This window comes from Cotesia glomerata, linkage group LG5 (genome assembly GCF_020080835.1).
Source record: "Cotesia glomerata isolate CgM1 linkage group LG5, MPM_Cglom_v2.3, whole genome shotgun sequence".
In the NCBI taxonomy this organism is placed as follows: Eukaryota; Metazoa; Arthropoda; class Insecta; order Hymenoptera; family Braconidae; genus Cotesia; species Cotesia glomerata.
In genome coordinates this window covers 14,598,508-14,613,379 of record NC_058162.1, presented here as the reverse complement: position 1 = coordinate 14,613,379, position 14,872 = coordinate 14,598,508, and the positions used below count along the sequence as shown (strand labels likewise).

The 14,872-nt window shown below is 42.7% G+C and overlaps 1 protein-coding gene across 1 annotated transcript; it reads left to right on the top strand.

Moving 5' to 3' along the window:
* Positions 1-8,866: 8,866 nt before the first annotated feature.
* On the top strand, positions 8,867-9,636 carry LOC123266036. The gene is made up of 2 exons (XM_044730064.1): positions 8,867-9,012; positions 9,090-9,636. Exons 1-2 carry the CDS (start codon positions 8,975-8,977, stop codon positions 9,634-9,636), a joined length of 585 nt encoding a protein of 194 aa, XP_044585999.1. The 5' UTR covers positions 8,867-8,974.
* Positions 9,637-14,872: the final 5,236 nt, after the last annotated feature.

The following is a 14,872-nucleotide window of genomic DNA, read 5'->3' as shown; positions in this document are numbered from 1 at the left end:
TAAACATTTTTCCCGCCCATAAAATCAAAAGACGAGCATTTTTCTTCAATTTATTTGTTTTTTTTATCGGCATAAAAGTAAATAATTTTTATTACGTTACTTTTTTGAGAATTTAGTTCCATATATACCTACGCGTGGGCGAATGCGTGGGTGGAAAATATACATATATAACGAAATAGGGTTCCTTTGATAAAAGTTGACGTCAAAACTACTGAAGCTATCGGGATGGGACTGCTACCTTTCGACGCAGAATTTTTCATTTATGGTTATAGGCTACTTATTTTTGGATTTTATCAACCCTTTCTCATTTTTTTCACGATTAATTTTTATATACATTTTTTCCCGCTAATAAAAACAAAAGACTCATTTTTCATTCATTTGTTTTTAATACGATTTTCTTTTGTTTTTATTACATAACCTTAATATTCGATTGATTTCACGTCATTTAAAAAAAAAGTTAAAGAAAGAAGCTAATTATGTCTGGTGAACTAAGTGTTGAAAATTTATATTTATATGCTGATCGTATGTTTGGTTATGGTAAAATTGGTTTCAAGAATTAAAATAGTTAGATATCTATGAAATCTACTGAAAATGTTGTTGTTTATCAACTAGGACTTTTTGAAACATAAAATTTAGACCCTGTCTATTGAGTTTCAATAACATTTGCTAAAAATTTCCTTGCAACAAACGTCTCTTTACCAGCGGGAAAAAAGTCATTGTAAGGTTTCCAAAACTTAACATTATATGTAGTAATTCGGTCAACGAACTTAGAATTTTACATACATGTTATTTTTGCTGATTACATAACTTATAAATTGTTCTTATTACGGGATCGAGGGAATGTTACTGATTAAAATGAATGCATTTTCCAAACACTGGGTATGTAAAAAACATGTTAAGTTTATTTTCTATGAAAAATTGATGTCGCTGAGAAAATTTTAAATGACAAAAAAATTCTTCACACTTGAAGCTAGACAGACTTCAACTTTACTTATGAGACTTGCAATGACATTAACTAAAACTTTCAATACTCATTTGGAATCTGTGCAAGTCAAAACAATACTTTAATTAAATTTCAAGTCTAGATCTAAAAATGCAATTCTATAAAGCGCCCAGCGAAGCGGGCGGGTAACAGCTAGTATATATATATATATATATATATATATATATATATATATATATATATATATATAGCATATATATATATATATATATATATATATATATGCTATATATATATATATATGTATATATATATATATACATTTATAAACTTTTGAACGAACTACATTTTCTAACTAAGATCGACAAACTGAGTTAGAAAATGACTAAATTTTTCAAAAGTTACGCCATGAGGACTGCAATAGTAAGATTTTTATGAAATCTACTAAAAACCAGGTCAGAGTGGTGAAATTAAATATAACCGAAAATTGAAAATTCAATAAAAAATATAAATAAATTTTTTTTTTCAAAAAATAATACATGGTTGTTTTTGTTTTGTTAAGTAGAAAAATAAAAAAAAATACAAAGAGATAATTAATTTGTTTACAACAAATTGTTTCTTAAATAAACAATGAAAATTTAAGTAATAATCGAATTATTTTTTCAATATCAAAGACCCAGATAAATAGTGATTTAAAAAAAAAATTAGAAAAACGGTAGACCCTGAAGGCCATCCGTTCAACTTCCCGCTCATTTCATATTCTCTTCGAGCTCAAAGGTCTGATAGAAGTTTGATAAAACATAATTTTTCAAATTTTTAAGCCGCAATAACTTTCGAATAAATGAACCGATTTTTACGCGGTTGGCGGCGATCGACGTGGTTTTTTTATGTTAAGAGTTGATTAGTTTTTGAAATTGATCGGTAAAGCCGTTTAAAAGTTATTCCAAAAAATGTCGGAGTTATGTTGAAAAAACACTTGTTTCCAAATATTTCGTCGAGGATATCTCTCGAACCAATTAACCGATTTTCACGTTCGAGGCGGCGATCGACGCAGTTTTTTAAGCTCTAAAAATTATTTTATTTCATCAAAAACGATCCGATAAGAAATGTCGAAGTTATGTGAAAAAAAAACACTTTTTTCGGTTTTTTTTCGGTTTTCTTTTGTTCACGCTATCTCTCGAACGAATCAACCGATTTTGACCGGATTAGCGGTGATCGACGTGGTTTTTCAAGGTTAAGGGGGGATTAGTTTTTGGAGTTGATCGATCGAGCCGTTTAAAAGTTATTCCAAAAAAACCACTTTCAAAAATGAATTTTTTTAATTTTTTTTTAGATTTTTCAAAATTTCTCAAAATCTATCGGTCCGAATTTGTTTAAATTCTCAGGAAATCTAAGTTTGAAGGAACCCTTTAGAACGCCGTTTGGTTGGTTCCGATCAGTTTAGTCGTTTAAAAATTATAAGCGATTCACATACTTACACACACACACACACACACACACACATACACACACACACACACACACACACACACACACACACACATACACACACACACACACACACACACACACACACTCGGGGCAGAAGAGATACTGCTACCGGGCGCGTCTCCCCGAGCGGATGGGAGAACGCTCGCTGTCCTTGGATGACACTTAATCTCTTAGTTGATGAGGTACAGCGGGTAGGAGCCAAGCAAAATAACCAAACAAAATAAGCTCCCGTGGACAAAACTCCCCTTTAATGGGTTGGTCACACTAACTGACCTAGCAAGACGATTGGTTCCTGCTGTAACTCACTGGGAGTGTCCGGAACCTGTATCGTAGTTTCCGACGATGCAGGCCACGGCTGATGTGAGCTTGCTCTGCCGAGGTGAAAGTTGCAGCAGTGGATCAGGAGCCAGCCACTTCGGGCCTTGATCAGGAAGTACGCAGTGAGTGTTAGAGATCGAAATCTTCACCGCTCCGAGCGAGTCTAGTCCGTCCGTGTATTCCGGGACTGGCTAAGTGTTGGCAAGGCCTCAGGGAACTGGGGTAGGAGTACTATCTCCGAGGGTACACCCGTTCCTAGTTATGGCAACCCGCTTCACTCCGTACGATGCGCTGGTAAATCAAAAAAGTATGAGTACGTTACAGGAAACAAACATGAATAGAAACGGGCTTCATGCTCAACAAGCAGCGATTGAAGCAAGCGCTGACATGAAGAGAACGCAAGCGTTGGAGCGCCTTGAGAAGCTGACCATTGAGCTGCAATAGTTTGTCTAAACTAAGGTCAATATCCACAAGGAGATAAAGACCAAGACAACCGGTGTAGTCAATGCTCTTGGAAGATTCAAGAAACTGGACGAAGAATGGCGCTCATCATTACACCGCACCCCTTGTGCTACATCGGAGAGAAACAGTCAAGTGGTTGTTGAAGAAGCGATGGACACTGGAGCCGAAGGTGACGGAGAATCAGTCGCTGAAGAAGAAAGTGAAACTATCACAACGGCAGAGACTGAATCCTTTGAATAAGACGGCCGCATCCTGAGGAAGTTGAAAAGAAAAATTCGTTCTCCCGAAGGCGGAGCTTTTCATACTCCCAAGAAGCTGAAAGACGTTGGACCTGGTCATCCTATCAAGAAGCAGGAAGTGGTTAAGGATCTTCCACAAAACTCTTGTGAACAGAACAAGAAGCCAGGCTGGGAAAAGGTGCAGTCCAGAAAGGACAAGAAGAAGGAGCGCAAGAAACTGCCCCCAGAAAAACCTCTGGTGCCTCCACCGAAGCCAAACCAGAAGCCAAGAAGAATAGCAACGAGACCGGAGGCACTTATTATCCGTCCAGCGAACAAAGATAAGTATTCTGAAATACTTACACGGATCAAGGCGGACGTTCGCCCAGATCAGGTCCGCAACACAGTCGAGAAGATACGCAGGACCGCGACAGGGAACATTCTCATCACGCTGTCGAAAGGCAGTAGTGATAGAGGTAAAGACCTGCAGAAGACTATCGCGGGAATACTTAAGGAGGACGCAAATGTCATTAGTACAGGACCTGAAGAAGACCTGGAAGTTCGCGATATTGACGATACTACAACTAAAGATGACATTCTAACAGCTTTACAAGAGGCAGCTGGAAACAATTGTGGTATAACAGTAGAGGCCATTAAAATTCGTAAGGTCTTACGTAGCAGAACACAAATTGCGTCAGTGACTCTGGCAGCAACGGTAGCGCAGAAAGTGGTAGGAGAATACGGTAAGATTAGGATCGGCTGGACCAATTGTCGTATTAGAACAGTACTAAGACCAGTCCGATGTTATAAATGCTGGCATTTTGGACACCGTGCGGTTCAGTGCACAAGTTAAGTCGACCGCTCCAAACTTTGCATTAAATGTGGAGAAGAGGGACACAAAATCGCCGAATGTAATAAGCCTGCTAAATGCGCACTGTGTGCGGATCAATCCGGTACAGAGAATAACGCCCATCATGCCGGCATAAGCAGATGCCCAGTATACCAAGAGGCACTCAAGAAGATAACTGATAAACGAAAATGAGAATACTGCAGCTAAACATCAACCACTGTGAAGCGGCACATGATTTGCTCATGCAGACAGTACGTGAACAGAAGCTTGACCTTGTGCTTATATCGGAACCGTATAAACACCTCGGCGGCCAACCATGGGAAACTGACTGCACCAAAAAAGCTGTCATATGGTCCTGTCGCAAGCTCCCCTTCCAGAGTGTCGTTAACAATGGCAGCGCCGGCTTTGTAGCAACATCGGTAGATGGCATCCGCTTTTACAGCTGCTACGCACCACCTAGCCTCACTATTGTTGAATCCATGGACTTTCTGGATCGACTGACGGAGGACGCGAAGCAGTACTACCCAGTGGCAATAGCTGGAGACTTCAACGCCTGGGCAGTGGAATGGGGCAGCAAACACACCAACGCTCGAGGTAAAGAACTACTGGAAGCTTTTTCTACGTTAAATGTAGCACTGTTAAACAGCGGCGATGCGCCGACGTACACTAAAGGAGACGCAAGTTCTATTGTGGATCTTACTTTTGTCAGCAGCAGCCTCATCAGAGGAAACTACGACTGGAAGGTGATGGAGATCTACACGGCCAGCGATCACAATGCGATTCTCTGGGAAGTATCAAAGGACCAGAATCCTAGAAGACCGGCTAAGAAACTTGACATCGTTGGGTGGAAGGTGAAATCCTTTGACCCAGGTGCTCTAGTAGCTGCCCTAAATAGTGAACCGCTTACTACTGGATCTGCAGAAGAAATGACCAAGGACTTGATGAAGAGAGTGACCCAGGCTTGCGACACCTGCATGCCCCGTAAACGGGGCATGAACCAAAGACCTTCGGTGCACTGGTGGAACGAACACATCAGCTTCCTACGGAAAGAGTGTCTCAAGAAAAGAAGAATATCTCAGCGTGGTTATCGGCGGCCTGACTCAGTGGAACTAGTCGCAGAATACAAGAAAGCTCGTCGACATTTAAACAAAGCCATCAAGGATAGCAAGAAGAACTGCTGGAAAGAGCTAATCAACGAGGTGGACAAAGACTTGTGGGGTAGACCTTACAAGGTAGTCATGGCACACCTGAAATATCAGCCAATGCCGTCTCCTACGTGTCCTCAACTCTTACAGAAGATCGTGACTGCGCTGTTTCCACGACAGCGCGTTTTCAACTATCTGTTGACACAGGACGAACTGAATGATATTCCACCTGTCACGAATGAAGAACTGATGGAAGCTTGTAACCGCGTCGGGAATAATAAAGCACCGGGATTGGACGGAATCCTTAATATTGCCTTGAAAACATCTATTAAAGCAGCGCCAGCGTTATTCCTCGACGTCTACAACATCTGCTTGAAGGAAGGGATTTTTCCTCGGAAGTGGAAACAACAACGGCTGGTACTACTTCCTAAAGGGAAAAAGCCACCGGAAGAACCGTCATCTTATCGTCCACTCTGCATGCTGGATACAGCCGGTAAGATACTAGAACGTATAATCCACCAAAGGATAGAAGCAGTTGTCGATCCACTTTTGGCAGACAATCAGTACGGATTTCGGAAAGGACGATCAACCCTGGACGCGATCAACCTGGTTGTCGGTATAGCCAAAGACGCAATCGCCGGTACCAGATGGAAGGGGGGAACGAAGAAATATTGCCTGGTGGCAACTTTAGACATAAAAAATGCCTTCAACTCCGCCAACTGGGATTGCGTCATGCAAGCCCTTCAAGAGATAAACGTACCAGGATATCTACGAAGGATAGTCGCTAGCTACTTCACAGATAGAGTCCTGAGATATGACACGAAGAATGGTCCAAAGGAGTATGATGTTACTGGAGGTGTACCGCAGGGTTCTGTTCTCGGTCCACTTCTCTGGAATGTCATGTACAACGGATTGCTGAGACTGAAACTACCAAGAAACGTCAAACTGGTAGCGTACGCGGACGACGTAGCCGTAGTAATAGTCGCCAAGCATCTTGATGAGATAAAACATATGTTCGCTATTACTTTGAGCGAATTAACCAGTGGATGGACACAGTAAATTTACAACTGGCTAAACAGAAGACCGAGGCTGTACTTATCACTAGCAGAAAAGTGGTGGAAACGATCAATCTAAACGTCGGAGACCAAGAAATCACATCCCAACCATTCATTCGATATCTGGGAGTGATGCTCGATGCCCGACTTAACTTTAAACAACAAGTTGAACACGTGACCACCAAAGCATCAGCAGTAGTAGCCAACCTAGTACGATTGATGCCCAACATCGGTGGCCCGAAGCAGACAAGGAGGTCATTGCTATCATCAGTAGTTACATCGGTCCTCACATATGGTATATCCATTTGGGCCGACGCACTTGAGATCCAAGAATCATGGAGGAAAGCATGTCCATTTTACCGACTGAGCGCGCTAAGAGTAGCCAGCGCCTTTCGAACAATATCAGAGGGAGCAGTGTGTGTCATTTCCGGAATTTTGCCGCTCAGAGTCCTAGCTGAGGAAAGACGTAACCTTTACCAACGAAAGAGGACAACCGCACAAAGTGCCGAGGAACTCAGAGCTAAAGAACGGCAGAACAGCATCGCGCGATGGCAATCGCAGTGGGACGCCGCGACAACAGGGAGATGGACACACCGTCTCATACCAAGGATTGACGTTTGGCTTAACCGGAATCACGGCGAGGCCAACTACTATCTGACCCAGATGTTGTCAGGACACGGCTGTTTCCGGGAGTACCTTTATCGCTTTAAGCACGATAATTCCCCAGAGTGTCCATCTTGCCCAAGAGTTGCTGAAAATGCGGAGCACGTTTTCTTTGAGTGCCCTCGTTTTAACCCACAGCGTGATGAGTTAGAGAAGATCCTGAACAAGAAAATCACACCAGAGTCAATAGTAGAAGAAATGCTGTCATCCGAAGCTGCATGGAACGCCACAAGCACGTTTACCACCGAAGTGCTTACAGAGCTGCGTTCCATTGAAAGAAAAAGGGCAAATGACAGAAACTAGAAGGAAGAAAAAATAACACCTTAGCCACCAGAAGGAATAGCAGTAGCTAGATCCTCCCCTCACGAAGTAATGCCTGACGGCGGTTTCCATGAGGGATTAGAGGAAAGAAGAAAAGGGGTTTAGGGTTTAGTGGGTAGGGGCGTTAGCGTCGAGTTTTAGTATGACGCTGCGTCGAGTCGCCACATATCCAGGCCGAACAGCTATGCCTGGAATCCGTAAGAAGGATTCCCCCCCCCTAAGATAAAAAAAAAAAAAAAAAAAAACACACACACACACACACACACACACACACACACTCGGGGCAGAAGAGATACTGCTACCGGGCGCGTCTCCCCGAGCGGATGGGAGAACGCTCGCTGTCCTTGGATGACACTTAATCTCTTAGTTGATGAGGTACAGCGGGTAGGAGCCAAGCAAAATAACCAAACAAAATAAGCTCCCGTGGACAAAACTCCCCTTTAATGGGTTGGTCACACTAACTGACCTAGCAAGACGATTGGTTCCTGCTGTAACTCACTGGGAGTGTCCGGAACCTGTATCGTAGTTTCCGACGATGCAGGCCACGGCTGATGTGAGCTTGCTCTGCCGAGGTGAAAGTTGCAGCAGTGGATCAGGAGCCAGCCACTTCGGGCCTTGATCAGGAAGTACGCAGTGAGTGTTAGAGATCGGAATCTTCACCGCTCCGAGCGAGTCTAGTCCGTCCGTGTATTCCGGGACTGGCTAAGTGTCGGCTAGGCCTCAGGGAACTGGGGTAGGAGTACTATCTCCGAGGGTACACCCGTTCCTAGTTATGGCAACCCGCTCCACTCCGTACGATGCGCTGGTAAATCAAAAAAGTATGAGTAGAAATATGGAAACAAACAAGAGTCAAAACGGGGCTCACGCCCAGCAAGCAGCTATCGTAGCAAGCACTGAGATGAAGAGGGCACAAGCGCTGGAACACCTTGATAAGCTTACTAGAGAGCTGCATGAGTTTGTTAAGTCTAAAGTCAACATCCACAAAGAGATCAAGACGAAGACAACCGGTGTAGTCAACGCCCTTCAAAGGTTCAGAACACTTGATGACGGATGGCAGACACAACAACGGCAAACTCACAATGTCACACCAAAGAGGAGCAGACAACCTGCCGCAGACACCGTCGAAGAGATGGACACCGGTGCCGAAGGCGATGGTGAATCTCTAACAGAAGACAGAAGCGACACTGGTGTCAGGTCTGGGAAGAGGAAAGACCGTAACTCTCCTGACCCAACGGTCAACCAAGTAATGAAGAAAAAGGACACAAAACCAAGTCCTCCGAAAGAAGTGGCGGCACGGAGTGCCAAAAATAAGGAGGTCGACGCGAGGCAAAAAGTAGAATCGAAGAAGAGAAGGCCGGAGCAGGATCACCTCCCAAAGCAATTGCCGAAGGAGTCACGACCGGAACCTAAGCGGAAAAAATCGCGCAAATGGATCAGACCTGACGCGCTGATAATCCGCCCTGCCGAAAAAGAGAAGTATTCCGAGATATTGCGCCGCATAAAGCGTGATGTCCCAGCAGACCAGGTTCGAAATACCGTCGAGAAGATCCGCAGGACAATGACCGGAGATATGCTGATCACGTTGTCAAGGAAAAGTGCTGACAAAGGCCAAGCCTTGCAGAGGACCATCACAGGAATTCTTCAAGACGATGCTAAGGTAGTCTGTAAAGGTCCACAGGAGACCATTGAGATTCGAGACATCGACGAAGAAACGACGAAGGAAGAGATCCAGGCTGCCCTGAAAGAGGAAGTTGGAAAAGATCATGAGATACCTCTAGAAGGAATAAAAATCCGTAAGGCTTTCAGAGGTACGCAGACGGCTGCAGTCACTTTACCTATGACCATCGCGCGAAAATTAGTGGAAGGAACCGGCAAGATCCATGTCGGGTGGGTTAACTGCCGAATCAAAGCGACGACGAGACCTATCCAATGCTTTAAATGCTGGCACTTTGGACATGTTGGGCCCCAATGTAAAAGCCAAGTAGACCGATCTAAGCTCTGCATCAGATGTGGACAAGAAGGGTACCGTATCGCGGACTGTAAAAATTCTGCCAAGTGTGCAATATGTGCTGACCAGCAAGGAGCAAAGGACGTGGCTCACCATGCCGGCACCTACAGATGCCCGGTATATCAGGAGGCGCTCCAAAAGTTGACGAACAAACAAGCATGAGGATATTGCAGCTCAACCTCAACCATTGTGAAGCAGCGCATGACCTGCTCATGCAATCTGTGCGAGAATTAGAGCTGGACTTGGTACTGATAGCAGAGCCATATAAACACCTGAGTACCCAACCCTGGGAATCTGACAGCACATCCAAAGCTGTCATCTGGTCATGTGGCAAGCTTTCTTTCCAAAATGCAGTCGACAACAGCAATGCCGGCTTTGTAGCAGTATCAGTAGAAGGCATCCGCTTCTATAGCTGCTACGCACCACCTAGCCTCTCCATTGTTGACTTCACTGATTTCCTGGATCAACTAACCGAAGATGCGAAGCAATACCATCCAGTAGCGATAGCCGGAGACTTCAACTCCTGGGCAGTTGACTGGGGCAGCAAACATACAAACGCACGAGGGAAAGCACTACTGGAGGCCTTTACTACACTAGATGTGGTTTTGCTCAACAGTGGTGATACGCCGACCTACACCAAAGGTGACGCAAGCTCAATTGTAGACCTCACTTTTGTCAGTAATAGCCTTGCCAGAGGCGACTGCAACTGGAAAGTGTTGGACATCTACACTGCCAGCGACCATCATGCGATATTCTGGGAAATATCAAGCGACCAGAACCCCAAGAGACCAGTCAAGCAGTCTAACATCGTTGGTTGGAAGGTGAAATCTTTTGACCCAAAAGCATTACTAATAGCCCTCGATGGTGATCCGATCAACACTGGATGTGCAGAAGAACAGACTAAGGACCTGATGAGGAGAGTAACACATGCTTGTGATGCCAGTATGCCTCGTAAACGTGGCATAAATTCGAGACCTTCGGTGAATTGGTGGAACGACCACATCAGCGTCCTCCGTAAAGAGTGTCATAAGAAAAGAAGAATCTCTCAGCGCGGCTATCAACGGCCCAACTCAGTGGAGCTGATCGCAGAGTACAAAAAGGCGCGTCGTGAACTGAATAAAGCCATCAAAGAGAGCAAAAGAAGATGCTGGAAAGAGCTTATATACGAGGTGGATAAAGACGTGTGGGGTAGGCCTTATAAGGTGGTTATGACCCACCTGAAAAAACAACAAATGCCATCACCTACGTGTCCTCAACTTCTTCAGGAAATCGTCACTGCACTGTTTCCACAGCAACGCAACTACGATTACCAGTTGGCGCCAGGCAAATTGGACGACATCCCACCTGTCACTGAAGAAGAACTGCTGGAGGCTTGTAACCGTGTAGGGAATAATAAAGCGCCGGGATTGGACGGAATCCCTAATTTAGCCTTGAAAACCATCATAAAGGCAGCTCCAACATTATTCCTAGACGCTTATAATGCATGCCTCAAGGAGGGAACTTTTCCTCGTAAGTGGAAACAGCAACGATTGGTACTGTTACCTAAAGGGAAGAAACCACCAGAAGAACCATCATCTTACCGACCACTTTGCATGCTAGATACGGCGGGTAAGATACTTGAGCGCATAATTCATCAACGAATAGATGCAGTAGTCGACCCACTCCTGGCAGACAACCAGTATGGATTCCGGAAAGGACGATCAACCCTGGACGCGATCAATCTGGTTGTTAGCACGGCTAAAGAAGCGATCGCAGGAACCAGATGGAAGGGTGGCACAAAGAAGTATTGCCTGGTGGCGGCATTAGACATTAAAAACGCCTTCAATTCCGCCAACTGGAACTGCATCATGCAAGCTCTTCGAGAGAAAAACGTTCCAGAATACCTGTGTAGAATAGTGACCAGCTATTTCACCGATAGAGTTCTTAAATACGACACGAAGAATGGTCTAAAAGAGTACGATATTACAGGAGGTGTACCCCAGGGCTCTGTACTTGGTCCACTGCTGTGGAATATCATGTACGATGGCCTATTGAGATTGAAATTGCCAAGAAGTGTAAAACTCGTAGCATATGCAGACGACGTAGCTGTAGTAATCGTCGCTAAACACCTTGACGAAATTAACAACATGTTCGACTTCACCTTCGAGCAAGTCCATCGGTGGATGAATACGGTAAACCTGCATCTGGCTACACACAAAACTGAGGCAGTGCTTATATCCAGCAGAAAAGTGTTAGAGACCATCAAGCTGAAAGTCGGCGAACAAGAAATCACATCACAACCTTACATCCGATATTTGGGAGTGATACTTGATGCCCGTCTCAACTTTAAACAGCAAGTGGAACACGTCAGTGCCAAAGCGTCAGTAGTGAGGGCTAGTCTCGCACGACTGATGCCGAACGTCGGAGGGCCAAAGCAGAGCAGGAGACTACTACTATCATCAGTTGTTACATCGGTGCTCACATATGGAATATCCATTTGGGCAGACGCGCTGAAGTTGCAAGAATCATGGAGAAAAGCTGGACCAGTATATCGACTGAGCGCTGTAAGACTAGCCAGTGCATTCCGCACGATATCAGAAGTAGCAGTGTGTGTCATTTCCGGAACTCTGCCGCTTAGAGTTCTAGCTGAGGAAAGACGGAACATTTACCAACGAAAGAGGTCAACCACACTAAGTGCCGAGGAACTCAGAGCTGAAGAACGGCAGAACAGCATCGCACGATGGCAATCGCAGTGGGACGCCGCGACAACAGGAAGATGGACACACCGTCTCATACCGAAAATCGACATTTGGATAAACCGGAGTCATGGCGAGGTCAATTACTATCTGACGCAGATGTTGTCAGGACATGGATGTTTTCGGACGTATCTTCACCGCTTCAAGCATGATGATTCACCGGAGTGCCCGTCCTGCCCAGGAATCAATGAAGACGCGGAGCATGTTTTTTTTGAGTGCCCACGATTTTACCTACAGCGCGATGAGCTGGAGATGATCCTGAAGAAGAAAATCCAACCAGAGACAATAGTAGAAGCAATGCTGTCATCAGAGGCTGCCTGAAACGCCGCAAACACGTTTGCAACAGACGTCCTTATAGACTTGCGTTCCATCGAAAGAAAAAGAGCAAATGACAACAACTAGAAGAAAGGTAAAATAATACCTAATTACCAGAAGTAAGAGCAGTCGCTATATCCTTCCCCCACGAAGTAATGCCTAACGGCGGTTTCCATGAGGGATTAGAGGAAAGAGGAAAGGGGTTTAGGGTTTAGTGGGTAGGGGCGTTAGCGTCGAGTTTTAGTATGACGCTGCGTCGAGTCGCCACATATCCAGGCCAAACAGCTACGCCTAGAATCCGTAAAAAGGATTCCCCCCCCTAAGGGAAAAAAAAAAACACACACACACACACACACACACACACACACACACACAGATACATAAAGACATAGTGACAACCTCGCGGGGATAGTGAGGGAAGCTTGCTGTGACCTTCAAACGTCGAGATCTGATGAAAACTCGATTTTTGCAAAACGGGGTGAAAATAATAACTTCCCGATTTTTTCAAAATCTTCGATTTTCTTAGCGGGAAGTTAAAAAGTTTCTTAGTTTTCATAACGTGGTAAAAGTGGTAAAAAAAAATTGTTCTTTAACAAATGCGTTTTTAAGCAATAAAAAAATTTTTTTAAGAAACGGTTTTTTTTTTTTAAATCATAATTATCATCAAAGATTATGTTATCAAAAAAAATTTTTTAATTATCTCATGAACAACGCATTTGTTTATAACAATTTTTATACAATAGGAGATAAAAACACCGGCACACAAAAAAAAAAGTTGTCAGTACTTTTGACCGGACCTACCTATTTTTATGTATTTTGACGCGCTGAATCCGAATCTAAAGTCAGTTTTGCCCGTACACCGTCAAAATTTTGAGTAAAATCCAAAAAACCCAAAAAAAGACGAAAATTTGTGAAAAACTCCAGTCACAGCGATGAATAAAATTTTGTGGACCCAGATCAAGTATGATTTTTATATATTTCAATTCACTGAATCTGAATCTGAACGTTAATTAGCCCGTTGAGCTGTCAAAATTTGAAAAAATAGCAAAAAACCCAAAAAATTGCAATAAATCATGAAAAATCGAAATTATCGAGATAAAGAGTTTTACTAAATTTGAATCTGAAATCTTGTCCCTTTAAAGTTTTAAAATTAAAAAAAAATCTTAAGAAACCAAAAAAATCGGGAATATTACAGTTATAAATATGAGAAAAAAATCTATTAAACACGATTGTTAAAGACTTAGGTGGATTTTCATAGATATTTATAGATTTTGTGTGTGTGTGTGTGTGTGTGTGTGTGTGTGTGTGTGTGTATGTATGTAAACCTCTTATAACTTTTGAACGGCTCGGCCGATCGGATCGAAATAGGTGGCGATCCAAAGCGTATCATTGCCATTAAATTTCGTAAAAATTTGAATCGATTCGGTTCGCTAGAATTTGAGAAATTTCAAAAATAAAATTTTCAAAACATCGTTTTTTTTGGATAACTTCTAAACAGCTTCACCAATCAATTCTACAAACTAATCAGCTCTTAAGCTTAAAAAACCACGTTGATTGCCACCAGTCCCATCAAAATCGGTTGATTCGTTCGAGAGTTATCGAAAACGAAAAATTTCGAAAAAAGTGCTTTTTTCACATATCTCCGAGATTTCTTCTTGGATCATTTTTGACGAAATGAAATAATTATGAGACCCCAAAAAGTCACGTCAATACCAAGAACGTGAAAATTGGTTGATTGGTTCGTGAGTTATCGTTGTAGAAAAAAATCGGAAAAAGTGTTTTTTTGTAATAACTCCGAAATGTTCCATCAGATCAATTTTTTTGTTTTAAATTATTTATAGAGCTTAAAAAACTACATCGATTGCTGCTAACTGCATGCAAATCGGTTGATTCATTCAAAAGTTATAGCAGTTTGAAAATTAAAAAAATCGTGTTTTATCGAACTTTAATAAGATTTTTGAGCTCGAAGAGCTCAAAAGCATAGGAAAGTTATCTCTTTGAGCTCGGGGAGCTCAAAATAACACATAAACTGTATTTTTGAGCTCGAAGAGCTCAAAAAAGTCATAAGTGCAATTTTAAGCGCCTAGGTATGGAATTAGCGCGAAGTTGCAGGGATGGCCCTCAGGGTCAACCGTTTTCCTAATTTTTTTTGCCATTTTATTGTCTTAATAAAATAATGATTTAAGAAAAAAATTTTTTTTAATTGTTTACAATTGTTTTTTTCATTTATCCACCATTTAAATTATTTATTAAGAAATCATTTTTTTTTTAAATCATCATTTACGATTCTCAATATAATTATGGAAGAATTTTTTTTTTAATTTTTTTTTTATTGTTTATTTTATAAA

Excerpts from the sequence above, each read along its gene's own strand:
- LOC123266036 (XM_044730064.1), top strand. The coding sequence starts at position 8,975 with ATGTCCCAGCAGACCAGGTTCGAAATACCGTCGAGAAG. Across the intron at positions 9,013-9,089 it reads TTCGAAATACCGTCGAGAAG|GACCATCACAGGAATTCTTC; the intron begins ATCCGCAGGACA and ends AGCCTTGCAGAG.